Source organism: Myotis lucifugus, unplaced genomic scaffold (genome assembly GCF_000147115.1).
Source record: "Myotis lucifugus unplaced genomic scaffold, Myoluc2.0 scaffold_81, whole genome shotgun sequence".
Lineage (NCBI taxonomy): Eukaryota > Metazoa > Chordata > Mammalia > Chiroptera > Vespertilionidae > Myotis > Myotis lucifugus.
In genome coordinates this window covers 905838-923182 of record NW_005871129.1, presented here as the reverse complement: position 1 = coordinate 923182, position 17345 = coordinate 905838, and the positions used below count along the sequence as shown (strand labels likewise).

The 17345-nt window shown below is 41.5% G+C and overlaps 1 protein-coding gene across 1 annotated transcript in view; it reads left to right on the top strand.

The window, feature by feature from the left end:
* The first annotated feature begins 2217 nt into the window (after positions 1-2217).
* Positions 2218-17345, top strand: part of MIS18BP1 (MIS18 binding protein 1) — a 58913-nt gene continuing 43785 nt past the window's right edge. Inside the window, 3 exon segments of the mRNA XM_014457595.2 lie at positions 2218-2463; positions 2731-3300; positions 12143-12759. Coding sequence (XP_014313081.1) covers positions 12234-12759 — 526 coding nt within the window. The 5' untranslated portion in view covers positions 2218-2463; positions 2731-3300; positions 12143-12233.

Genomic DNA, 17345 nt, shown 5'->3' with positions numbered 1-17345 from the left:
TAATTAGCATATTATGCTTTTATTATTATAGATGTTTGTGTATTTGTATAATATCTCTATCACACTGCAATCTCCTTGGCAATCTTTTCCACTGCCTGCATAACCTCCCTGTTGACTCCATTCTCATTCTTCTTTTAGGACTGTGGTTGGCAAACCATGGCTCACGAGCCACATGTGGCTCTTTGGCCCCTTGACTGTGGCTTTTCCACAAAATACCACGTGCAGGTGCGCACATACAGTGCGATTGAAACTTTGTGGCCCATGCGCAGAAGTTGGTATTTTGTGGAAGAGCCGGTATTTTGTGGAAGAGCCACACTCAAGGGGCCAAAGAGCCGCATGTGGCTCACAAGCTGCGGTTTGCCAAGCTGCAGTTTGCCGACCACTGCTCTAGGCCAAGACAGGGCAATAGTGGTTGTATAATTGTATTTTATATAAGGAATCACAGCTGAGAAAGTGAGACGAGACTAAAATTGTATTTCAGAGTTACATCTTCCACGTGTAGGATTTCTCAACCTTGGCATTATTGACATTTTAGATTAGATAATTCTTTGTAGTGTGGTGTTCATCCTGTACATTACAGAATGTTTAGTAGTATTACTAAACATATAGTCCTCTATTCAATGGTCCCCTTCTCAGTGTGACATTTACATTTAAACTAGAGACACAGTGCACGAATTCATGCACCAGTGGGGCGCCTCAGCCTGGCCTGTGGGATTGGGCCGAAACCGGCTCTCAGACACCCCCGAGGGGTCCAGGATTGCAAGTGGGCACAGGCCAGGCCAAGGGATCCCACTGGTGCACGATCAGGGCCCGGGAGGGATGAGGGAGGTTGGCCAGCCCGGGAGGGACTGTGGGAGGGCTCCAGGGTGTGTCTGACCATCTTGCTCAGTCCCGATCGATCGATTGGCCAGACCCCAGCAGCAAGCTAACCTACCGGAGTGTCTGCCCCCTGGTGGTCAGTGCACGTCATAGTGAGCGGTTGAGCAGCCTCAGCTTATCATTAGCATATTATGCTTTGATTGGTTGAATGGACGACCGGACAACCAGACACTTAGCATATTAGGCTTTTATTATATAGGATGTCCCTAGATATTGCCAAATATCCCCCAGGGGGTGGAGTAGGGGGCAAAATCACCTCTTTCTAAGACCCATTGGCATTGGAAAAAAAAACATCTTATTTTCTAATTCTCCCCAAAATGCCATATGGTGTATCCCTGATGGAATCTACTAAGGTCCTGAGGATATTCCTCCAGGCTCAGCAGACCCAGTTGCCTGGGCAGCAACTCCCACAGTGTGAGGCTTTCAGTGCCTTCCTCCTACGTCTATCCTTTGGGCCCTAAGTGGGTCTGCATGTGTCCTCCTGAGTTACAGACTTAGGACTGGACAGAAAATTCCAGGTGGCTGACTATGACTCAGAGAAGCTCTCCCCTCCAGGCAGACAAACTTAAATGAGGGCCCATCCAGGACATCACCATTTGGTGTTCCAGTGGACAAATGAACATTGTCTCTTGGCCTTTATGCCTTCTTATCACACTTGGTAATCCACCAACTGTTTTATCCAGTTTTGCCTAGAAAATCATTAGTCATGTAAATACCTGTCGCTTTTCACCCCGAAACATGCTATATGCTAGTTACTTCTCCCATGAGAAGTGGCTAATTAAAGAGAAAATCTCTGATTCTGAGTGTTTGCCCTTAACATGTCAAGGTTCCTATTTTGGCTTAATGTGTGAGCCATGGCTATCTCCATCTGAGACACAGAAACCTCTCAAACCTCTATTTCAGATGCTTTGGAGTATGAACTCCATCTCTTCGAAGTCCCTTTATTCCCCAAAGTGTATTTCATACATGTCATATAACATATATTTTAACTGTGGCTTTCCCCACAAATTTGCAAATCCATGTCCTGGCATTTCCTCATTATGCTGCACAGGCAGAAATTCATTTTATTTCTGCAGATTTGCTTCCCTCCCCCCAAGCCCAGCTGGTTTCATTTCCTTACTTGCCTTCATTTGCTTATATTTGGGATTCGGTATACTCGGTGTGCTCAAGACTTAGTGGATACAGAATTTAGAAGAGAGGATTGTGAAAGTCACTTTAAAAAAAGCTATTACAAGCGTGTCAAGCCACGCTTAAGGGAGAAATGCGATATATGACTCGAGTGCTGAGGAATTTTCATGGAGACATAGATGAACTCTTGTCCCAAATGCGGGGGCTGAGGTGGGGCACATTCCTGGAGAGAAGACACAGGATGGGAGCTGGAAGGGGTTTGGAGCTGAAAACCCTGGCTACTCCTCTGGCTCTTCTCCTCGCGCAAGACTGACATTAGGAGCTGGGCAGGACGCTGGCAGCCGCCGCCGCGCAGCCGGCGGGAGGCGAGGATCCACACCGCGGCGGTCAGTCCGAGCTCCGCATCCCTAGGCTCCACTGCAACTGCATCGCAACCCAGCGTCCTCGAGATTCAAGGTTTTAGGATTCGAGATAAAGTTAAAAAACGTCACACTTCCTGGGGGAATAGCTCAAACCAAATTGCAAGTATAACTGCATTGAGTCCATTTTCCCCTCAAAAACAAAACTTTTTTTCTCGGTCTCAAATATCTGACGGCCTGAGAAAACTAAAAGCGCTGGGCGGGAGGCGGGGTGGAGGGGGGGCAATAGGAGGAGAAAGGGGGTCATCTGTGATACTTTCAACAATAAAAATAAAATTTAAACAATTATCTCAAACATATTCAGCAGGCTGTTCCCTCAAACACGGAAGAAGCGGAAAACTCCCGCCCACAAGCGAGCACACCGGGAGGCAGGTGGTAGCCGGGAAGGACCAAACTTAAAACCGTCAGCAGCGTCCGAGCGCGCAGGCGACGTCCGACGTAGACCCGTATGACGTAGTTGCCTGCCGCAGAGCATAATGGGAGGAGGGGCGGAGCGCCGGAAGGCGCGCGCTGTGTGAAGACCAAACGGATTCCTCGACTATAGAGAGTGGGGCGCGATCAGTATCCGTGGCAACTTGGGGTTACCTACATTTTATGGAAACAGCATTGCCCCCGTGGCGCGGGGGTCGCCCCCAGCTTCCGTGAGTCCGCGCGAAACGCACGGTGACGCCATTCCTGAGCGCTCCAATGCCGTCCTGGCGGCGGGGCGGGCTCTTCAAATTTGAACTCACCTACTGTTGTGGGCGGTAGGGAACCCCGGTTGCGGACTGGGGCCGACGTGGGCCGGAGGCGCGACTCCGGGGCCCCCGGCACCCATCACACGAAGTCCAGCGGGGACTGCCGCCGGCTGGCCCTGGCTGGCCCGTCACTCCAGGTATGGCCTCCCCTCCCCTGCCCCTCGCCTCCGGCGCTCGGTCCCAGCCCTTCAGCATTCTAAGCTCTCCCGGGCTTTTGAACATTTCTGGCTTTGGCAGTGATTTCGCAACTCCTCATTCATTCGGTGTGTGCATTTGTTGCGTGTCTAATGTTGTTATCAAGAAAGTAGGCCACTTTCAGGTTCCTTTCGATGATGAGCACTGCAGACCTTTGTTCTTAAAATCACTTCTAGGAAAAAACCTTTGCTTTAGAATGATTACCGGGTAGGAAGGTTGTGTGCATCACTGCCCGATTTTTCACCATGGAACCCAAGATCCACAGGGCTATCGAGACAATTGATCCATCCAGCTTGTTTTCTTCTGATTAAATAATATATTGGTTGCAAACATTTTCACATGTTAAAATTATTGAGAAAATGGAAGGCCCATTTATCCTTTTCAAAGATAAACACTATTTACAGTTTGGTACACTTCCAGACTTTTTCCCTGTGCTTATGCTTGTGTGTGTGTGTGGGGGAGGTATTACAGAAAGCAATTGTATGGTCTGTTCTGCCTCCTTTTTTAAATTTAATATATCCTGGCTACTTTCTGTGTTATTACATATATATGTTGTCAACCTAAGAAACATTAAAACCTGTGGAGAATTTTTGCGGGTTTATTTGAACCAAACTGACTACAATTGCTGGAAAGCAAAATCTCAATGGATTGAGAAAAATGCTCTGGAAAATGGCAGTTCTGTACCCTGCTTTATACATTACAATCAGAAGAAGACAAGTGGGTTACATGAAATCCATTGGTGATAGATTAGGGAGGCGGGAGAAAGCAAAGCAGGGAAACCTCTGGGATTGGATAAAAAGTAAAATGATAGACACATACCTCTTTTATGTAGGTGGGTACAGGCTAGTTAAAAGTCTACCAGTGACAGTAACAGGATTTGTGATCTCCCTTCTGGTGCATTGGTTGTGCTCTGAGGGGCCTGGGAAAGGGAAGTTACCCTGACATCCCAAAGGTATGTTATCGTATATGCAAGAAGACAATAGACCTGCTCAATTTACTTTTGTCAGGAAAGATTTTAGCCTAGGACAGCGGTTCTCAACCTGTGGGTCGCGACCCCTTTGGGGGTCAAACGACCCTTTCACAGGAGTCGCCTAAGACCATTGGAAAACACATATCTAATTACATATTGTTTTTGTTATTAATCACTATGCTTTAATTATGTTCAATTTGTAACAACGAAATTGGGGGTCACCACAACATGAGGAACTGTATTCTCGGCATTAGGAAGGTTGAGAACCACTGGCCTAGGACATGACTACCTGCCATGAACTGCTTTTAGTTTAAAAGTTTTAATTTCAGACCGTCCTTTGTGGTTACTCTAGGTCTCTGAGTTTGTAAAGGCCATTACACCGGCTTCCCTGAGCTTGTCAGGTTTAGTATGTGGCCCCTTTTTATCCATAAGATTTTTATTGAATACATAGAATTAAGTTGTATAGATAGATGTAGCAGAATTTAGTCCCATATTAGACATTTAAATTGTTTCTAATTTCCTTCATACTTGAGTAAATGTCCTTATATAGTGCCTGTTTAAAACTTGGGCTTTGAAATTAGATAGTCTTGGGTCCAGTTTTTAATCATTGTCAGTGGGACTTTGGTCAGGTTATTTAACCACACTATGCCTTAGTTTCCTCATCTTCAAATTGGGAATAATAACTGTACTTTTCTTAAGAATTGCTGTAAAGTTATGTAGTGTCTGGCATATATGCAGTAAATGTTGGCAGTTATTACCACATACATGTATATATATATTTGCATTATTTTAAAAAAAATTATTGTTGAGAGTATTACAGATATCCCCCTCCTTTCCACCCCAGCCCCTCACCACCTGGTTCCTGCCTACCCCAGGCCTTCACCACCATATTGTCTGTGTTCCTGGGCAATACATATATGCATATAAGTTCTTTGGTTAATCTCTTTCCATCACCCCTTATATTTGTATTCTTTTTTTTTTTTCAAATATATTTTATAGATTTTTTACAGAGAGGAAGGGAGAGGGATAGAGAGTTAAAAACATCGATGGAAGAGAAACATCGATCAGCGGCCTCCTGCACACTCCCCACTGGGGATGTGCCCCCAACCAAGGCACATGCCCCTGACTGGAATCGAACCCGGGACCCTTGAGTCGCAGGCCGATGCTCTATCCACTGAGCCAAACCAGTCAGGCTATATTTGTATTCTTATGTAGATGTTTCTATAAGAAAACAAAATTATCTTTTTTTGTTTGTTTTTTGTTTTTTAGAGAGAGGGACAGAGAGAAACATCAATTTGTTGTTCCACTTATTTACGCTTTCATTGGTTGGTTCTTGCATGTGCCCTAACTTGAGGTCGAACCCGCAACCTTGGCTTGGGGCGAGGAGGGGCGCGGGTGGGGTGGGGGAGGGCAGGGGATATGTGCTCTAATCAACTGAGCTACCCTACCAGGGCAGTAGAGGAATTTCTTGATCAAGGGCATGCACACCTATGTTTTGAAATTAATCTTTATCAATCTGGTAAATTAAGAAGTCTTCCTCTTTAGATTTGCAACTCTTCATTTATTAGTAAAATGGAGTGTCATTTCACTCATTTGTCTTTGTAGTCATTCTGTTAATTGCCTTTAATGTCCTTTGTCCATTTTCTGTATTGATCATTTTTAAAAATTGATTCATTTGGTCTCTTTGAATGTTATATATTTTAGTCCTTTGTATGTCAGGTACTGATTTTTTTTGGGGGGGGGGGGGAGGAGCACGATTCAAATTTACCAAATTTGCCAGTTAATTTAAAGTCCTCTCATTTTTCCCAACTCTACCTACCAGTTTGATTAGTGAGCTTTGGGATTTTTGACCCATTCCATTTTAATAAATAGTAGTAGTACTGCTACACTACAATAAATTCCTATAAATTTCATGTCTTTTTGGGAAGAAGAGTAACAGTTACATTTAGCATCATGTTCATGATAACAGCAGTTGTTTAATCTTCTATAGTTACATTTACTGTAAAAACTCATAGCTAGCCTGTTCATGTAATGGTTTTCCCATGCCCGAGTCTTTACTTTGAATAGATCACAAGTTTTCCCTAGTACATCGGCATTTGTCAGTTTTCAGAATCGATTTTCCAAATAGCTTTAAACAGTTAATGAAAGTGTTAGACACACCTCTCACATCAGAGGTGTTATTCAGTCCGGAGTCAGTGGGAGAGAGGGCTGTCTCCAAATTCCATTCTTGCCTTCTCATATAAATGAATTTATACGAATGAGACCCTGACTGCCTTATGATGAAGCCAATTTTATTAAAACAAAATATGCGCCGAAACCGGTTTGGCTCAGTGGATAGAGCGTCGGCCTGTGGACTGAAGGGTCCCAGGTTCAATTCCGGTCAAGGGCATGTACCTTGGTTGCGGGCACATCCCCAGTAGGAGGTGTGCAGGAGGCAGCTGATCAATGTTTCTCTCTCATCGATGTTTCTAACTCTCTATCCCTCTCCTCTCCTCTCTGTAAAAAATCAATAAAATATATTTTAAAAAACAAACAAACAAAACAAAATATGCACCTTCATTAAAGAAGCAAGGAAAGCAAATCTGTACATCTGGCTTATGAAGCGCATAAGGGCTCTCAGCTAATCTGAATAGTGAGTTGGGTGGAGGTCTGAGGTGTTATACAGTAGCTCCTTGGGTTACGTCGGAGATCCGTTCCTACAGCGCGACGTAAAGCGATTTTCGCCATAAGTCGGAACCCACCTACATACGTCACTCACATGGAGCACATACACATTAGTAATGAAGTGAAACAATAAAAAAATATAAAAGAAAGATAATGATTCCTGACCTTTACTTGTGGTAAGTAAATGTTAAAAAACATAAAGCAAATATGTACATACATCAAAATGACTGAACTTTTTTTTCTTTAATAAATAAATGGGAGACGGCAACATAACCACAAAACGTCGAGTCCGACATAATCTAAGGACTGTCTGTATATACTCTCCTGCCTATAAGTTTCAAAGTTCCTCTGCTGAATATTTTGTTACCAGATTAGTTCTCAAGGTCCCTTTTTACTTTGTTGTTACTTTCCCAGAACTCATGAGAAGTACCGGGCAATTTTATCTTGCCAAGCCTTGAAGTCTGGCTTCTCTGCTTAGGGAGTAAAATTATCCTTTTTTCCCTTTTCTTAGGTCCAGAGGCAGGCCAAGAGACATTGTGAAAGTTTAAGAAATTTTATTGCGTTCTCTCAGCAACACAGCTGGCTGAGACCAGTGTGTTGGTTGTCAGCTCCAAAGGGACGTCTAGGTTCTCTTATATAGGGTAGAAGTGTGAAATATAGGGTCAGGGTATGGGTGCATGAGTCGGTCAAGCAGAGAGGAGGGCATGAGTTGGTCAAGGGAAGGGGGATTCATCTTATCTTGCTTCTGCAGGCGCCAGCTGTCTGCTCCAAGCTATGGGAAAAGGCTTGTAATATATATTTCAGAAAACATGTCCATACAGGAGAGATTAAGGGTAATTCATCCTAACACCCTTCTCTCTTCCTTTTCTGCATTCTCTCAGTGAGGCTTTTGTCCTTGGCTGGGGAAGATAATCGCTTGTTATTTGCAAGCTGGCTGCAAATTGCCCACACTGTTTGGCCTTGTTTTAACTTTTTATCTCAGTGTCCATATTCCTCCTGCCTTGGAATCCTCCAACAAAAGCACAAGCTTATCATTTTAGAATTCACCTTCTCTTCCCCAGTCCAAGAAGAAGCTAACCATTTCTTATTTGTGACCTCTGTTGGGTCAAGTATGCTTGGCCTCTAGGACACTCTGTTCCTTCCTTAATTTGAGGAATGCCAGTTACTGAATCCCCACTATCTAAGGTTTCTTTGTTTCATTAGAGTCTGAGCAACTTTTCTTCATTTTGCTCTTCTTTTAAGTAGGTGGAGAATGGAGGTTCAGGTGTTTCCTGATTGCCTTTACCCAGTGGTGTTTTTTATTCTGTATCTTTTCTGCAAAGCTTCTATAGTCAGAGAAAATCCTGGATGATTTTCCCCTATTGTCCCTTTTTGTTCCACCAATCACACTGAAGCTGAAACCGGACAACCAACAACCAATTGGTCCTGGCTGCCTATCACTAATTGAGCCAATACAACAGAGACAGGATTGAATCATAAGTGAGCATTTATTCCAATAATCCCAGCAGTATGGGAGAGTAGCAGGTCAGCCATGAAAATCTGCTCTGCACACCCCCCCCCCCCCATAAGCCAGTTGCTTATATGGGGTACCTGGACAAAGATAACATGGGGAAGTGGGCAAAGGAATAAGAATGGGTATGATGGTTACAGATTATAGGCAATGTAGGCAATGTGGCTGGAGGTTTGCAAAGGGCTGGAAGCATCCCGGACTCCATTGTTTGCTTTCTGCAGAAAGGCTGTTAATCTTTGCATGGTAATAGGCAGATTTGGCATGGGGCGGGTGGGCTACATTTCCAGATGACCTCGCAGGTCCTGTGTACAGCTCCCAGTCAGGTTAGAATGTGCTGTCTTTAATTAGAACAAAACAATCACAGTTAACAGAGCATGATTAATATTTCTTACTAACATTTCTAATAGCTGTTAACATAAAAACATTTCAAACCAGAAAAGATTTTTTGTGAGTTTATTTGAGCCAAACTGTCGACAATTGCTGGGAAGCAGAACCTCAACAGATTGAGATAATGCTCCAAAGAACTGCGGTTACTTCTGTATTTATACACTAGAGGCCCAATGCATGAAATTCATGCAAGAGTAGGCCTTCTTCTCTCCCCTATCCTCCCGCTGCCGGTACCCGGGACCCAGGCTTCCTTGCGGAGGGAGGCCCCGCCCACCTGCCGCAGCCCGCCAGTCAGTGTCCTGGGCCTCCCTCTGTGGGGTGATCATGGGGCGATGGCCCGGCCCCCAACCAATCGAATTGCACCTGCCTTACCTGGCCTGGCACCAGTGGGTGTCATAGCGTGGTCCCGGATGGTTGTTCCGCTGTTCGGCCTTTTGGTTGATTTGCATATTGCACTTCTATTATATAGGATAAGATTGCAGTCAACGGAAGGAAGGGATGTAGGTGGGTTACATGAAAACCATTAGTGATAGACTAGAGAGGCGGGAGAAAGCAACATGGGGTTTGGGGGAACTCCTGGGATTGGATAAAAAGTAAAATGATAGACACATACTTAGGGTGGGTGCAGGAACAATTAATATAACAATGAAGGAACTTGTATCTGTCCTGGTGCCCAGGCACATTAGGTTGTGCCCCAAGGGTCCAGAAAAAGGGAAGTTACAACAAGTTACCCAGACATTTCAAGGGTATGTTATAGATGCAAAAAGACAGGCTCAGTTAAGGTAAAGGTTGACCTTGTCAGTGAATACCGGCCTAGGAAGTAACTACCCACTATAACTGCTTTTAGTTAAAGTTTAATTTCAGACTCTTTGTGGTTACTTTAGGTCTCTGAGTTTGCAAGACCACCATGCAGGCCTCCCCTGAGCTTGTCAGGTTAGCATGTGGCCCCTTTTCGTCCACATAGCTAGTCCCCAGTATCCTATTTCTGCCCCTAATAAAACCACTGTCAACTATTGGCAACTCTTTAGGCTTCTATTGAGTTGCTATTTATCACATAGTGGGAAAGAGGGGCTCATAGAAGAACTGTCTTCCTGAAGGGGAATGAAATTTGAGGATCTTTAAAATCTTGACTACTCACCTCTCCATCCTACTACATTGAGAGGGAAGAGGTTGGGCAAAGTGAAAGAGGAATTATGGGGCTGGTCTTGGAGCCTTTCAGTGTGACCATAATTATCTACCTTTAGGTGAAAACAGTTATGTATGTCTCTACTACACATTGGGCTTCTTTTCAGTTTTGGTAATTAATTTGTAATTTATACTTCTGTTGAGCAGTTCATTAGGTTCTGAAGAATTTTTGAGAATTTAAAGTGTATGGCTAGTGAGTGTTGTAACTCCCAGCACAGGATTCCTGTCACTAGCCCATTGCCACATACATATATATGATAGTACATATTTGCTGAGTTAACATTCTGTGGAAGAATTCAATGGTTTTTGTGTCATAAGGCTAGACTCCCAAAATACTTTTCTTTGTCTGCTCTAGTTATTGAGAAATATTTTCTTCTGTTTTTCTCTTCTAAACTGTTGGATAAAATAGTAGTTTGTATATGAATTTTTAACTTGCATATTTATTTCTCACAGAAGTTAACTATAGCTAAAGATACTTGATGTCTTTGGTCTGGCATGATTAGTATTTCCTTTTTTAAAATATATATTTTATTTATTTTTTACAGAGAGGAAGGGAGAGGGATAGAGAGTTAGAAACATCGATGAGAGAGAAACATCCATCAGCTGCCTCCTGCACACCCCCTACTGGGGATGTGCCTGCAAACAAGGTATATGCCCTTGACCGGAATCGAACCTGGGGCCCTTCAGTCTGCAGGCTGACGCTATATCCACTGAGCCAAACCAGTTAGGGCTGATTAGTATTTTCTGCGATAGGTTTTTTTATGTTTATATGATGTCAAAGACTTATTGGAATAGTTATAAATTCAGCAATAAGAGATGCTTGAAATCTAGACTAATAAGCTCTTTGGGTTGAAGTAATTTTTTACTAAGTATTATGTAATACAATTGTATGGTTTATTGCATAGAATCTTAATTTGTAGGTGTCCAATATAAAATCTGTACATAAGAAACAAGCTAAAACAAGTCTAAGACTATGTATGGTCATGTACGATGCCCTCAAAAAATTTTACATAGCACTAAAAATTTTTAAAGTTAGAATGGATATAATTTACTTTTGACTTGAGGGTTTTTCAACTAAAACTCATAAGTGAAATGCTCTGCAGCATAACAAAATCAGGACTGGGGATTGTTTAACTAAAAAATTGAATAGATTTTTCAGCTTTCATTAGGATATATGATTGTATCTGCTGCCTTAAAATTTATATCTAGTGGAGAAAATCATGTTCATAAAACTTAATCTTTTATGACCTAATTAGTGGCCCGGTGCACAAAATTCGTGCGGGCGGGGGGCAGGGGAGGAGCGTGTCCCTCAGCCTGGCTTGCACCCTCTCTGATCCGGGAACCCTTGAGGGATGTCTGACTGTCTAAACCAGCAGTTGGACATCCCTCTCGCAATCCAGGACTGCTGACTCCTAACTGCTCACCTGCCTGCCTGCCTGATCACCCCTAACCACTCTGCCTGTCGGCCCGATCGCCCCCAACTGCCCCCCCCCCAGCTGGCCTGCTTGCCCCCAACTGCACCCCTCCTTGCCAGCCTGATCACCCCTAACCACCTCTGCCTCAGCCCTGCCACCATAGCTTTGTCCAGAAGGACATCCGGAAGATCTCCCAGAAGGTCTCTCAGTCTAACTAACATATTACCCTTTTATTAGTATAGATATAATGCCATATGCAGAGTCATTGAATGCTTTTTGATGCTAATATTAGGTGGGAACCTATAAGACTATAGGTTCAAGTAAATTTCAAAAACAGATGTTCAAAATTCAATTCTTAGAGCTATTAAGTAGATGTTTTGGTGAATACCCCTTCCCCACCCCAAATCTTCACCTAAGGATATGTTCTGAGATATATATATATATATATCCATTGCCTCCCGTAAGCGCCTGGACCAGGGATCAAACCTGAAAACTTTTGGTGTATGGGACAACACTGACTTGTGAGCTACAGGTTATCCAGTGTTATTATGAACCAGTTAAACTTTTTAACTAGTATAATGTTATTATGGAAACCAAACTTAACTTTTTCTGCACCAAAGAATGATAAAGGTTGATTTCACATTGAATTACAGGTTCTTCTGGGCCCCTGCTGAAGATCTGTTCTGAAAATTGTGATTAAGTAAATTTTTTGATAGAGGAAATTTGTTGCTTCTGTTTATCAAGATGATTACAACACCTTCAAAACATCCAGGAATTCACTTGTCTTCAGCGACCTCTTCTCAAAGGAGAAATATGCCCATTCATGCTGTCTTTTTTGACAGCATCCCTTCAGGAACACTTACACCTGTAAAAGATTTGCTGAAATATCAGAACTCCTTTTTAAAATTGAATGACCAGAAAAAGAATCAACTCTCAGAAATGACATTTTTTCAAGATAAAAATGTATTTCATTCTACCATGCTAGCAGAGCCTAGCACCTCTAACAATCTTCTTAATATTGATATCAGTGCTATAAAGCCCAATAAGGATGGATTAAAAAATAAAGCAAACTATGAATCACCAGGAAAAGTATATCAAAGAATGAAAGAGAAGGTAATGTGTAATAAGCAAGAAAAAGCATCACCAAAAAGTGAAAGTAACAAAATTTTTATGCATAATGGAGCTGAGAAAAGAGTATTGCAGCATACCTACCTCTGTGAAGAAAAGGAAAACAACAAATCATTTAGATCAGAAAACAGCTTATTAAGAGGTTAGTTATATTATGTGTTGGTTAAAAAGCTCTAATGTGTTATTTATTGTGTCTGGCACTGTTTTAGGTACTCAGGTTACAGCCGTGAACAAAATGGACAAAAATCCCTGACCTTTTGTAGCTAACTCACATTCAGGTGGTGAGGATCAGATACAGTAGGTAATTTTTATGGTACAGTAGAAGTGTTATGGAAAGAAATATGTAGCCGGCTAAGGATGATAGGGGGAGTTAGAGCAGGTTGTGATTTTCAATAGGGTAGTCAGGATATGCTTTCCAAGAGAATGTGGCATTTGAGCTGAAAAACTGAAGAAGGTGATAGATACAGATAGGTATCTTGGAGAATGGGGAAGGATCATCCAGACAGGTAACAGCTGATACAAATGCCCTGAAATTTCTGTTATTTCAGGAGTGTGCCTCACAAATTCAAGGACTAGCCTTGAGATTAATGTATCATGGAGTGAGTGTACAGAGCTGGGGAGGTAGGGATAAATAAGAGGGTCAGGTAACGTAGAGCCTTAATAGGTGAATGTAAGAGTTTCAGCTTTTATTGTGAGCAAAAATAGGGAACCATTGGGAGGTTTTGAGTAGAGGAATGATAAGATCTGACTTACATTTTTAAAGTATCACTCTGGCTGTTAATTTGAAATAGTTATTGCAGTAATCCAGGTGAGAGATGGTGTTGGCTTGATCCAAGTGGTAGCAGTGAAGATAAGAAGTGGTTGGATTCTGGATATATATTAAAAGAAAAGCCAATCACATTAGCCCATACAGGGCGTGTGGAATGTTAGCGAGTTATAAAGGCTGACTCCAGAGGGTGGTTTTTTCTGTTGTTTGGCTTTTTTTTATTACCTAAGCAACTGGAAAGATGTGATTTATCTGAAATGTAGCAGATTGAAGGAGAAGTGGGATCAGGATCTCAGTCATTTTTGTCATGTGAATTTCTATATGTCTTTTAAAAATTTAGGTGTAGATGTGAATTAGGCTGTTGAAAAAAATTAGTTGGAATTAAAGGGCATAGTCCAGGTGAGAAAAAATATATTTGGGAATTACTAGTACCTAAATGGTCTTTGAAACTATGAGATGAGATGCGATCATCAAGGAGTAAGTGTAGAAAGAGAAAACATTCAATAATGAGTCCCAAAATTTACAAGTTAGAATAAAGGATAGAAAGTAATAAGGCCACTTAGAAGATAAGGAAGAAGAAAAATTAGGATTGATACTTTGGCAGCCAAGACAACAAAATGCTTTAAAGAAAGTCATTAACTGTGTCTAATGGTGCAAGATCAGTCGGGTAAAATAAAGGCTGAGTGAGATTTGACCATTGGGTTTAAGAATGTGGAGGTCATTGGAGACCTTGATTAGGATAGTTTTGGTGGAATGATGGAAGCAAAAATATGATACAAGAGTGTTTAAGAGAGAATAGAGAGAGAAGTTGACAGTGGTGAATATAGACAACTCTTTTTGAGAGGAGCTAAGAAATATGACAAGATTGGTTTTAAAAGATTATATTGTTTTTAATGATTGGTGAAATAACATTTTTGTATGCTACTGGGAATAATCCAGTAAGGAAGGAAAGACTGAGATTAGAAGTCTGATACCCTCCAGTAGGTGAGAAAGAATGAAATCTAAAAGTGGAGATTTGGCAGCTCTAGCCAGTTTGGCTCAGTGGCTAGAGCAGTGATGGCGAACCTATGACACGTGTGTCAGAGGTGACACGTGAACTCATTTTTTTGGTTGATTTTTCTTTGTTAAATGGCATTTAAATATATAAAATAAATATCAAAAATATAAATCTTTGTTTTACTATGGTTGCAAATATCAAAAAATTTCTATATGTGACACGGCACCAGAGTTAAGTTAGGGTTTTTCAAAATGCTGACATGCCGAGCTCAAAAGGTTCGCCATCACTGGGCTAGAGCATCTGCCTGTGGACTGAAGAGTCCCAGGTTCAGTTCTGGTCAAGGGTACATTCCTCAGTTGCAGGCTCAATCCCTGGCCCTTGTCAGGATGTGTGCTAGAAACAACCAATCAGTGTGTCTCATGTCCATGTTTCTCTCTCTGTCTCTCCCCCTCCCTTCCACTCTCTAAAAAACGAATGAAAAAATATCCTCGGGTGAGGATTAACACACACCATAATAATAATAATAATAATAATAATAATAATAATAATAATAAAAAATAAAAGTGGAGATTTAGGAATATAAAACAGATCATCAATCAAACAGGAAGGTAGGCAGTGTTGTATTACTTTAGAAATAATCTGAAATAGGAAGTAAAGTCAGCAGCTGTGAAGTGAGTATAGGAAACAGGTATTGAAATTTGAGGAGGTATGGAGGTTTGAATAGTGTAGGAGAGTGGAAGAGTGAATGATCTAGGCTTAAATTTAATTTTCTGGGCAACATTAAGAACCTAGCTGAGATTTGTGGACATGAATTTAAATAAGACCAATCAGTATGGTTGTGAGTATTCCTGTTGCCCTATTAGCTGTATAGGTGCTGGTGGGGAATAGGCAAGGAGTTGGATTTTAACAGGATTGTAATTTTGCTAAATAGGATGAAGTGAGAGAAAGACAAAGTAGTTGGAGTTGTGTGTGCAAGGTGATAACCACAATTGGCCATGTAATTTAAGTTGTTTAGACAAGGAAAAGAGGACACTGAAAGAGATGAGGAAGTGTGAAGTGGTGTAGGTCATATTGGGATGGTTCAGTGGATTTGAGAGAATGATCTGAAAGATAGAAAGTGGTCAAAAATGGGACATGTGAAATTGAGATCTTAGTGAGTTCAGTAATTAATAAAGATATTTTACATCTGTTATCTCATTTAGCCCTTTGAGCAAACGATATGATAGATGCTACTTTAATAGACTAGGAAATGGAACTTACAAAGAGGTTTTACCTGCCCTGTGTGTCACAGATAGTAAGTGATGGGCTGAGAATTAAATACAGGTATCTATTTGAAAGCCCACAGTCTTTACTACACAGTGGATTGTGGGTGCATTGTTGTGTTTCAAAGACAGTGATATATTTTGACACAAAAAGAGTTCTCTAGGTGAATTTAGGCTGGAGGTGGGGGAGTACACAAAATAGTCTGTTTCTCATACAGCCTGGGAGAAAAGGGAGAAGCAAGTGGAATATGCACATTAAAGCACATATTATATGTAATTTGGAATTAGAGGAAGAAATGAGTAACTGACTGACTGCTTTGATAATCTGATGACTCTTTCCTCAGATAAGACACATATATACAAACACAAATTTTGTTATGTAGTTTCAGAGACCCTCTGCATGGATGTTGGTCTCTGAAATAAATGACCCAGGTTATAAACAGCATGTTATATTTGATCAAATTATCTGCTTTTCTTTACTGCATTGCCCTGCCATTTCTGTAGAATAAGTTAAATAGAAATTTATCCTTTTATAGCACGTCATTATAATAAAATCTTTATAGCCCAGCTGGCGTGGCTCAGTGGTTGAGCGTTGACCTATGAACCAGGAGGTCACGGTTCAATTCCCAGTCAGGGCACATGCCACGTTGTGGGCTCAATCCCCAGCGTGGGGTGTACAGGAGGTTGCCGATCAATGATTCTCTCTCATCATTGATGTTTCTTTTTTATTTTTTTTAGAGAGGGAAAGACAGAAACATCATTGTGAGAGAAACACATCAATTGGTTGCCTCCTGCACATACCCCAACCAGGGCCCGGGCTGGGGAGGAGCCTGCAACCAAGGTGGGTGCCCTTGACCCTGGACCCTTTGGTCTGCAGGCTGATGCTCTATCCACTGAGCCAAACCAGCTAGGGCTCATCATTGATGTTTCTATCTCTCTCTCTCCCTCTGCTTTCCTCTCTGAAATAATTAAAAAATTATAAAAAATAAAATCTTTGTATTATGATTTCTAAGGCCAAAGTTGCACACTTATTAAAGCATATTCACTCCTGATTTTTTTCAAGTATAATATTTGAAATTAAATATAAAATAATTTAGTTTAATGCTCTAGGTCAGCTGTTCTCAACCTGTGGGTTGCGACCCCTTTGGGGGTCGAACGACCCTTTCACAGGGGTCGCCTAAGACCATTGGAAAACACATATATAATTACATATTGTTTTTGTGATTAATCACTATGCTTTAATTATGTTCAGTTTGTAACAATGAAATTGGGGGTCACCACAACATGAGGAACTGTATTAAAGGGTCGCGGCATTAGGAAGGTTGAGAACCACTGCTCTAGGAGGTATAGCAGAATAAAATGTAAGCAATACTCAAAGTTCTTATTGTTTAGTTGATAAGCCTACCAGATTTGTGCATTTGAAGATCTGCTAAAGAGCTGTCAAAGGGGTATAAATTATTACTGAATTTGCTATTGAGTTTCAACATTTTGATTTTTAAAATATAAGTTACAACTCGTCAAATCTTCTTTCACATTTTAGAAATTTACAGCACCCAGAAGCAGAATTTTCAAAACTGGATGGTACTTCACATATTATATATACCTGATTTTATTCTAGATCTCTAGGCTTCTAAGTTCAGTAGTATACTTTTGTCTAAAGTTGGCAAGATGTAACAGGAAATTTTTAAAAATGCTTTCTCAGC